Below are 10853 nucleotides of genomic sequence, written 5' to 3' on the forward strand. Positions count from 1 at the left end.
AATATGTAATCATATACTTTATTCTGCCTTGTGTAAAATTCGAGGACGAATTTTCTGTAAGGAGGGAAGAATGTAACACCCCTAATTTTTATATATTATTATTGGGCTTCGTGTAGGTATCCTCAATTCGCGGAAATTCGACAGTTGTCCGGATCTGTGAATTTCCGGCCAGACAGACCAGCTACCGGAAAAGTCTCCGAATTGGATCGAGAATTTTGGCTACCCCACCATTGTTAGGCATCCCGAGCACATTCCCGAAGTCGGAATCGGCAAAGGTAAACCCGAACCTTACTTTTTCGTAATTTTCTAGTGCTTAAATAGGATTAAAAATCCATAAAATATTCGTGGTAGCTTAGAAAATTTCGATTCTTTTTGCAATAGCTTAGTAATATTTCTAAGGACATGGGCGAGTTTTATAATTTTTAGAGCTTATTTGAGCGTTTTGCAAAAATGATCAATTATAAGGACTAAATTGAAATTTTCGTATTGTGATGGATGACTGATTTGAAGGGCCCAGGAGGGGCTGTTTGATATGATTGAACTTTGGATATATGGATTGTGAATAAAGAAGTGTGTTTTGAGACAAATTGCAGGTTTGGTAGGTCCTATGTATAGGGGAGACTCTGCCGGATTTTCGGCACGACTTAGGACGTATTGGTCTTTTTCTTTGTTTGTGTTGAGTCTTTTATATTAAAAATTGTAATGTAATTGTCAGGTGAGCCGGGACAGCTTTCTTCCTCCGCCCAGCCGCCACAGTAATTTGTCGTCAAGTCTGTGAGTAAAATATTAATTTTAATTATAATTTCGATATTATTATATGTTCGAGATGCCCATGCATCACTTATATGCATATATTTATGTAGTTAAACTCTAGGCACGATTTATGTTGCATTCATAAGCGTTGATGTACCATGGATGTTGTTGTGGTAATTTGGAGCGGTGTCGTGCGTTGGCGTGCGTGTGATGTGGTGTGGACTATGGATAGGGCGGGGTAGTCACGGCTTGAGTAATTGGGACCCGTTCCTTCGAGGGGTAGTCACGGCTTGAGTAATTGGGACCCTCGATTTGGTTATTAAGTGGAAGTCCGAGCTTGAGTAATTGTTGGCACCGGGTTGGATTTAAGAGAGCTGTATAGGGGATCAGCTCCCATATGTTATGATTGATACTACAGGGTGCGTGAGTGCTCCAAATTACCTTTTTGATGTTATGATGTGAAAATGTTGTTGATGTTGCATTTCACTCTACAGGGTGCATTAGTTCTAGATAGTTATAGAGATTATGGTTAAAATTGATATTTTACTCTCTGAGTCGACGCTCACTCTGTTCAAAAATTTTACAGCCACGGGAGGATATTTTTGAGGTTAACGCTTTCTCCCTCGCAGGTCAATTATTACTGTTTGTATAAACTTGTTAAATCTTAGAATTTCCGCATGTGTTAGAAATGTTTATTTGATTTGGGTCTGTAAACTAAATTATTATTTTGGGACCTGTAAACTTAATATGCTATGCATGTTTGATGGATTGGATGAGGGAGCTGAGCTCCCATTTATTATTAAGTTGATGAGTATGTGGAGGGTGAGCTGAGCTCCCCAATTGACTATATATTGTGTTTACAGGTCGGGTGAGTCGAAAACTCCCCGTTGGTAAGTCCATTTTATGGCCGGACTCTGTCCGTTTGTTTTCTTGAAATTGGGCCCAAATGGGCCTTAGAGTTGGGTTAATGAACAGTTAGGCTTACTACGGGCCTCGGGGGCTTTAGGCTAGCCCAGGTCCTAGTGCCGGTCCGGCCCATAGGTTGGGTCGTGACAAAAATATATTTTAATTATTTTATTTTTTTATTTTAATTAATTATATGAAAATATAAAAATATTATTTTGCTATAATTTCTACTTTAATTAATAGTATGAAAATATACAAATCGAAACATTCCAATAAGAATATGGATGAAATTTAGCATTTAGCCTTTAATAAAATAATTATTCTCATTATTATATTTTAATTCCTTAATTTAAAAAGAGAAATGTGATCCTCTTAATTGTATGAATTAACTTCTCTAATTTATGAGAATAGAAATGAAAAAAAAAAGTTTTCAAAAACCTATAAAGAGAATGAAACCCATTTATTCCCGTTGCCGACCAATTTTTGGCAAACCAAAATGGGTCTTAGTCTCTATAATTTAATTTCATTAATTATTTAGTCATTTCATTTATTTTTATATTCAAACTATCCCAATCTCTCTCTTTTTTTCTTTTTACCCTCCTTATTTTCCACTTATGTATGTTTCTTCTTCTCTCTATTTACACTATTTTTCTCTTATTTTCTCTCTATTTTTCAACTTTTAATAGAAAATAATATAAGTTATATGTGTAAAAAAATTAATTAGTTCTCATACATCTCCAAATAATTAAAACGATAATCTATAAAATTATTTCTTAATATAAAAAACACTAAAATGACACTTCGGACAATGAATAAAAATACTTGAACAATGAAAATATAAATTCAGACCAGTCCCCACAAAGAAAAATTTTCATTTCCATCCAAAATTTTTTTTTAAATAAAAATTAACTAATTAGATAAATTAAATAGTAATTTTTTAACAAATAAAATGTTCATATTTCATTTAAAAACGACTCAAAGGAATCCAATATCATTGGTAGTGATGTAGTAAAATTTAAACTTGTATAATCCACATTTAGAAATAATTCATAATATTTTTTAAAATTAAAAGGAAATATTAAATTTTAAAATATTTATGAAATGGTTTTGTTAAGGGCATATTATGATAAAGTTGCAAAAGATAATATAAATATTAAAAAACCATGTTAAGAAGGTGGTCTATATTTTATTAATGTTTTAGCTTGTATGATGTTGATATTTTAATTAAAAAAAAAAGATATTAGTGCATAAATGTTGATGATTTATTTATTTTGAATAGCAAAAGCGAAGAAGATAATGGTACTCTGTGTTGTACTGCATATACACCAAAATATACCACGTACCATCCCTTTCTGTCCTTTTAAATGCTACCCAATACGGTACTCTGCTTCCCTATCCGTTCGATTCAATGACACTTTAATGTAACGGACATGATGTGTCCATGTGGGCTTCACTAGCACTCGTGCTGATAACTCCTGATTTAAAACCTTATCTTTTTTATCCAAGTGTTCACTGTGAGAAAGCCGTCGCCGGCTTCGCATTGTCGTTTTCGACTTTCTTTCGTCGTTTCTCACAAAAAAAAATCCGCATTAAACGCGTCGTTTTATAGGACCATCCGCGTATATGCTCGCACTTATTTGTATGTGCTTATCCACTTTATTTATTTATTTTTTTTTAATTTTGATTAGTTTATTCTTTCTCGTTGATTTTATAATTCCTACATGTATATGTGGGACCCGCATTATGACGTGGCGGATAAGTCATTGTGACATCCAGCTATTGTTGTCTCGTGTTTGGAGCCGGGTGGGCTCTCTCTAATTCGAATCGCCTCCATCTCCAACCGTTTCGGCCGATGCTATTGTTGGTGCCGGTTAATATGTGTCATTTGCGATTGGAGAGATGAAAGAGAAAATGCAAGTGAGGGAATCAGGGAAATATAAGGAAAGGACGAAGTACATAAACATACTAGCAGAAAGAGACAAGGTGTGGGAAACAAAGGAAACACATGCAGCAATGGCGGAACAGGAGAGAGAGTTGTTTAAAGAAAAGAAATGGTGATTATTAGGGACAACATGTAACCCTAAACTCTAAATGCAAAATACACCATTTAAAATGATTTAGTTCGATCTTTCAAAGAAATTTTATTTTGTATATCAAGTAATTAAAAATGGAGAGAAGGTTTCATTCATTAATGATTTTTTAATTCTTCATAATTTAATTAAATTACTTTTTATTTTATTAATTAAAAAAAAACATGATAAAATAAATTATAAAAAAATATAAAAATAATTATTATGTTTAGTAAAATAAAAAATTTAATAAATACATATTAATATTCTCAAAATGGTACAATTTTAAATAAAATAATTTTTAAAAAGTGACAAATAAAAATGAACGAAAATAATAAAAAATTATTTATTAATTGAATACTTATTCTACTTGTCTCATTTTAAGTGATGTTTAAAATAAATTTTCTCACTTTATTAACTCTTATGAAAAATTAATAAAGTATTAATCTTTTTTTTTAATTTTATTATTATCTATTATTATTCTTGATACATTTATCTATTTCTTGTCACATTTTTTTATCTTAATTAAATATAAAAGTGTTTTAATTAATTATTAATATTTTTTACTTTTATGAAAATAAGCTTATTCAATCTTTTCTTTAATAAAAACATTAAGACAACACTTGAAATGGAATAAAAGGAGTAATTATTAATATAGCTAATAGTTAAATTTTAATTATTAAAGAGTTAAAGTTTGAAAATTAGTGATACATTAATAATTTTAGGTTATTTCTTCTATATGGTTAAAACAATAATTTTTTTTAAATATTTTCATAATATACTCTTCACTCATAAATAATTTATTTTATCAAGTTATTTCTGAAATTAATAAATTTTATTTTTTTAATCATATTAAATGATTATATCAATAAATTAATAAATAAATTATTACTTTAAAAATAAAAGTGATCTATAATTTAAAATAAAAAAAAATATTTTTATAAAACTGAGAAAGTGTTAATGATTAATTTTCAAAAAATTATTCAAATACTTTATTTACTAAACATTCTAAATCAATGAACTAAAATTTTTTATATTGATTTCTGTCTACATCAACTCTTCCTAAAAGAAACCCACAAATGTAGAATGGTTCAAGCACTGAGTTATCCTTTTATTTATCAACTTTAAGCTTCATCTTACCTATTAATTTCATGTTACGTCTGTTCTCAATATTAAAAGTAGAAATTCATTATTATAACAATAAAAAAGTAGGTGGGAGCTGATCAAATTTCAGCCCATATATCGGGAAGATTAAAAAATTATTTTTTTATAGAATATTATTTTGGATAACATTAAATAATTATTTAATTATTTTAATATTATTATGATTAAAATATATTAAATTTATTTTAATGTTTAAAATAACTTTTTAATAACAAATTGTTATGTCAAAGTATATTTTAACAAAACGGCAATTCTTAGTCCTTAAACGGCGATTCTTAGCCCTTAGGATTGAGACGCGAATGCCACTTAACTTGGAGCCGTTGGGGGAAAAAAAAAAAAAAAATCCAAACCCTAAATATCGAAAGAGAATTTCGGGTTTGTCGATGAAATTGGCATGAGGCAAATAGCGGTCGGGTGTGAAGATGGGAAACATCCGATAAATCGGGTCAACCGAGACACGGATCTCGATGCTACCACTGTAATACTGTCAATGGAGCTCGGTGTCTTTGACAGGTAAGCCTACGAGAACCTGCAAAAGCAAATAGTTTTATGCCACGTGGTCTTTACCACTAGACAGCTAATTTCAGACAAAAGAGCTCTCTATGTGGGTCCCACCTCCCCGCATGATGCCTTGTGGCGGACACACCAAAGGACAAAGGATAAGAACCAGAGACTCTCTTTCGGTGTTTCTCTAGTGCTTGTTTTCCCCTCCACTAATTTCCGTTGGATCAATCTCCTCGTAATCATATCCAACGGTGGGTATTGCTTCTCAGATTCTCAACGTTTCGTTTTATTTTATACTGCTAACAAATTGAAAAAAACAAAAAAGTATCCAATTTTTTTATCATTATCATTATCATATGTGCTTTTCTCTGAGTCTGGCAGAGTGTGTTTATAAGGGTGGATTCGGAATGGATTCACTGGGAGAGCCAACATAAAAAAGCCACTAAAATTTTCCTTCCTCAAAGGGAAAAGAAAGAAAGAAATATCTTAGTTTTAGCTGCTTAGATTTTGTTTTTTTGGTCTAAATTTGCTTGCTACCCACAAAAGAGAAAATGGAAATCAATTTTCAAGAACCTGGTAATTTCTTGAACTATTCTAATTTTATTATCATTTTTATTTTAGATGGTCTCTGTTTAAATTGATTTTTGGATAGTCACTCTATTTTTTTTTTCTTCTTTCACTTCATTTTTTTTTTAATTTATTTGTCAAACAGTGCAAGCGTTTTAACAATCTCTAGTGGGATATCAGGTTGTCGCGGCAGTATATTTTCTTTAGCTCAGTAATCTTGAATCTATTCCGTTCCTTTATTTCTCTCTCCTTTTTAATCTTGATAGCCAGAGGCTTGCTAGTTTTATGCCACGCTTCGTTTGATTCATTTCTATCTATCTATCTATCTACACTGAAATTTCGCTTCCCTTTTCACTTCCTTTTTCATATGGTTTAACCTTCGGTGCTGTAAGTATTTTCTATGAACTCAAAAAATCTAAGTTGTTCTTTGTTTTCACATTAAAGTGGCTATCTTTTTCTTGATTTAGAGCAACTTGGTGACCTTGTTTGAGTAAATCTTGAAAAGGGTATCTTCTGATTTGTAACTCGCAGTATTGTTCTTAATTTCTTGGTTTACGAGATCTTAGAAGCTTGCAAGCTTAAGTTTTGTAAAGGGTTGTCTTCCAGTGTGGAAGATTTTGCTCAAATGAGAGATTTCTTGCCCACTGTCAAGCAAAGAGCTTAAATTTGCTAGATTTTGTTGCAAAAACCGACAAAAGATATGGTGTCAAGGTCATATTCTAATCTATTGGAGCTCGCCTCTGGGGAGTCTCCAGCGTTTGGCCGCATGACCCGGCGAATCCCTCGGATTATGACGGTGGCTGGCATAATTTCGGACCTAGATGATGACCAGTCGGCGAGTGTATGCTCTGATCCATCATCTTCTTCGGTCCAGAAAGACCGAATAATTATTGTAGCCAATCAGCTGCCAATAAGGGCACAGCGAAAATCGGATGGTAGTAAGTCTTGGATTTTCACCTGGGATGAGAATTCCCTCCTCCTCCAGTTGAAAGATGGATTAGGGGATGATGAGATTGAAGTTATTTATGTTGGTTGTTTGAGAGAAGAAATTCACCCTAGTGAACAAGATGAGGTCTCGCAGATACTTTTGGAGACCTTCAAATGCGTGCCTACATTTATTCCCCCAGATCTTTTTAGCAGGTACTATCATGGTTTCTGTAAGCAACAGTTGTGGCCTTTGTTTCATTATATGTTGCCTTTGTCACCTGACCTTGGTGGTAGGTTTAATCGGTCACTGTGGCAAGCATATGTTTCAGCAAATAAGATTTTTGCTGATAGGATCATGGAGGTGATTAACCCAGAAGATGATTTTGTATGGGTGCATGACTATCATCTTATGGTGCTGCCAACTTTCCTTAGGAAGAGGTTTAATAGGGTGAAACTTGGCTTCTTCCTCCATAGCCCCTTTCCTTCATCAGAGATTTATAAGACATTGCCTATTAGAGAAGAGCTTCTGCGAGCCCTACTAAATTCGGATTTGATTGGATTTCATACTTTTGATTATGCAAGGCATTTCTTGTCTTGCTGTAGTAGAATGCTTGGTCTTACCTATGAATCCAGGAGAGGGTACATAGGCCTTGACTATTGTGGTAGGACCGTAGGCATCAAAATTCTTCCTGTTGGTATTCATATGGGTCAGCTTCAGTCAGTGTTGAGGCTTCCAGAGACTGAAACAAAGGTAGCGGAGCTCATTAAGCAGTTCGGTGATCAGGGCCGGATAATGTTGCTAGGGGTTGATGACATGGACATATTCAAAGGTATAAGTTTGAAGTTGTTGGCAATGGAACAGTTGCTTGAGCAGCACCCAGAGTGGCGAGGCAAGGTGGTGTTGGTGCAGATAGCAAATCCTGCAAGGGGCAGAGGAAAAGATGTGAAAGAAGTCCAGGCTGAGACTTACTCCACTGTGAAGCGGATCAATGAAACATTTGGGAGGCCTGGATATGATCCTGTAGTCTTAATTGATGCACCACTGAAGTTTTATGAAAAAGTGGCATATTATGTTGTTGCTGAGTGCTGTTTGGTCACTGCTGTAAGGGATGGAATGAATCTCATACCTTATGAATACATTATCAGTCGCCAAGGGAATGAGCTTTTGGATAAGGTGTTGAGGCTTGAACCATGTACTCTGAAGAAGAGTATGCTGGTTATTTCTGAGTTTATTGGTTGTTCCCCATCTTTGAGTGGAGCAATTCGAGTGAACCCCTGGAATATTGATGCAGTGGCTGATGCAATGGACTGTGCCCTGGAGATGGCTGAGCCAGAAAAACAACTTCGACATGACAAGCATTACAAATATGTTAGTAGTCATGATGTTGGTTATTGGGCACGCAGTTTCCTTCAGGATTTGGAGAGGACTTGTCGTGATCATGCTAGGAGGAGATGCTGGGGTATTGGATTTGGATTAAGCTTCAGAGTTGTGGCACTTGATCCAAACTTTAGGAAGCTTTCAATGGAACACATTGTATCAGCTTACAAAAGGACCACAACTAGGGCAATTCTTCTAGATTATGATGGTACTCTAATGCCTCAGGCTTCAATTGATAAGAGTCCATCTCCTAAGTCAATTGACATCCTAAATAGCTTGTGCAGAGATAAGAACAACATGGTTTTCCTTGTTAGTGCCAGAAGCCGCAATACACTCGCTGAATGGTTTTCTCAATGTGAGAAGCTAGGATTAGCTGCAGAGCATGGGTACTTCCTGAGGTAAATTGGTCTCAATTTGAAACTCATCATTGTTATTAGTTTTGTAACATTATTTGACTTATAATTGATAATTATATGGCTCCAGGCTGACAAGAGATGCGGAATGGGAAACATGTGCCCCTGTAACAGACACTGCTTGGAAGCAGATTGCAGAACCTGTGATGCAGCTCTATATGGAAACAACTGATGGTTCCACTATCGAGGATAAGGAAACTGCTGTAGTATGGTGTTATGAGGATGCAGATCCTGATTTTGGTTCATGCCAAGCTAAAGAACTTCTTGATCATCTTGAAAGTGTTTTGGCCAATGAACCTGTAACAGTCAAGAGTGGACAAAATACAGTGGAGGTTAAACCTCAGGTTTGCATAAAATATTCCTTTCTCTTGTTGTAATGTTGGTTTCAATTTTCCCTACTCTCTGTCATATATCATGTGGACCTGTATTTGAATTAAGATCATTTCAATTGAATCAGTAGATGTATTGGTAGAGTTCTGCTGGGATGGGTTGGGTTAATGTTGAAGTACAATCATTTGACAAAGCTTTTAATAATGGTCATAATGATAATAAAAGTAAACCCATGAGAAGCATTCACAAAAAAATAGGACTCACCTTGATTTGGCCTGCTTGTACCGAGTTTTGATTGGTTTAGATTACCATTACCAATAGCTTTGGAGTTAGGGTGGAAGCATTACCTTTCTGTCAAGTAAAAAATCTGTCCTTATCTCTTTGAGACGTTGTCTTTTTGTGGATAAATTTTGACATCCATTCCTGAACTTATCTAGTATAACATTATAGTATTTTAACTTAAAAATGTAACATAAAACCCTTTCAAATTTTGCACAGTAAAATCCCTCTAACCTCTAATTGTCGGTTTTTCAGTTAGACGTTGATTTGAACAGTTCTAGCGTAGAGTTTAATCAATATTTCTCTTTTCTTTCTCAAGTTATGTGTAAATTGAATCTTTTTTCTCACTGTAAACAGAATGATTTTTCAGGTGCAGAGAGAATAATTTTACAATTTGAATAAGAGAGGGGAGAGAAATGTTGATTAAGAGCCATGCGGGAGCTGTTTACATCAGTTTTTAACTGCAAAATCAATAATTGAAAATTAGAAGGGTTTTACTTCGCAAAATTTGAAAGTTTAGGGAGTTTTATGTTACGTTTTAAAGTTTAAGGACTGTGTGTTACATCCATATAAGTTCAGGGATAGTTGTTGCAATTTACTCGTCTTTTTGTTGTAGAATTTAATTACGTAAAAGGGAAGGAACAATGAGAGTTATTGAATTCTCAAATGTATACTATTGCACTAATACAAATCCAGAAGAAGGTTGAAATCAGTGTATGTTAGGTCACCCTATGGTTATTGTATTGGTTAATGATTCATAGCGCTCATGTGGATGAGTCTGTAAAGTGCAATAGAAATAGTAGGATACCTGAATTTAAAATGGTCCTATAAATGGAGAAAAGTTTGCATTTAATTCTTTAGGTTTGCATGACCAGGTTGCCATTCTTTTAGTAGAATTGTCTCAACTCCCTTTTGAACCGTACCCATGATCTGAAGTGCTCACCAATCAACCTAATTAGAAGGGTTCTGATCTGAATGATAACTTTGTAAATGGCTAATGAGCTTTTACTTATTGACGTAGGGTGTAAGCAAAGGGCTTGTGGCTAAACGCCTACTCGCCACAATGCAAGAAAAGGGAATGTCACCGGATTTTGTTTTGTGCATTGGAGATGACCGGTCAGACGAAGATATGTTTGAGGTAATTACCAGTTCCGTGGCAGGCCCCTCAATTGCTCCGAGGGCCGAAGTGTTTGCTTGTACAGTTGGTCGAAAACCCAGCAAGGCAAAATATTATCTGGATGATACAGCAGAAATTGTTAGGCTGATGCAAGGTTTGGCTTCAGTTTCAGAACAAACAGTAACAGTGTAAGCTGAGTGAAGGATGTACTCTCTTGTTTTCTCCTTAAGCATGTAGGTTGAACAGTATAATCCACATAGTTTTCTCTCTTTTCCTGCTTTTCTTTGATGTGTAAATTATCATAGTGTTGCGTAAGAGAAGCTGTGGAAGCGGAAACACTTTTTTTTTACTTCTTTGTGTTTGATTTCTTTATAGTGAAGTTGTAAATACATGTTTGCTCCATGAACCTGAGCTTGTTGAACTGCAATTATCTCTACATTCTTGTC

General features: G+C 34.4%; 1 protein-coding gene across 3 annotated transcripts; it reads left to right on the plus strand.

The window, feature by feature from the left end:
• Nucleotides 1-5707: 5707 nt before the first annotated feature.
• LOC110646657 (alpha,alpha-trehalose-phosphate synthase [UDP-forming] 6) lies at nucleotides 5708-10853 on the plus strand. Of its 3 annotated transcripts, none has more exons than XM_021800170.2 (4): nucleotides 5708-5972; nucleotides 6431-8666; nucleotides 8752-9025; nucleotides 10312-10853. In XM_021800170.2, the coding sequence occupies exons 2-4, from the start codon at nucleotides 6664-6666 to the stop codon at nucleotides 10597-10599; spliced, it is 2565 nt and encodes an 854-aa protein (XP_021655862.2). In that variant the 5' UTR covers nucleotides 5708-5972; nucleotides 6431-6663; the 3' UTR covers nucleotides 10600-10853. The 3 variants fall into 3 exon arrangements, with proteins under 3 accessions (XP_021655862.2, XP_021655863.2, XP_021655861.2); XM_021800171.2 differs by having other exon boundaries at nucleotides 6495-8666; XM_021800169.2 differs by having other exon boundaries at nucleotides 5708-8666.

Source organism: Hevea brasiliensis, chromosome 15 (assembly GCF_030052815.1).
Source record: "Hevea brasiliensis isolate MT/VB/25A 57/8 chromosome 15, ASM3005281v1, whole genome shotgun sequence".
In the NCBI taxonomy this organism is placed as follows: domain Eukaryota; kingdom Viridiplantae; phylum Streptophyta; class Magnoliopsida; order Malpighiales; family Euphorbiaceae; genus Hevea; species Hevea brasiliensis.

Bases quoted from the DNA above. Each gene is read 5' to 3' on its own strand.
- LOC110646657 (XM_021800169.2), top strand. From the start codon at position 6,664: ATGGTGTCAAGGTCATATTCTAATCTATTGGAGCTCGCCTCTGGGGAG. The intron at 8,667-8,751 runs GTAAATTGGTCT...ATATGGCTCCAG, and splicing joins GAGCATGGGTACTTCCTGAG to GCTGACAAGAGATGCGGAAT. The intron at 9,026-10,311 runs GTTTGCATAAAA...TTATTGACGTAG, and splicing joins CAGTGGAGGTTAAACCTCAG to GGTGTAAGCAAAGGGCTTGT.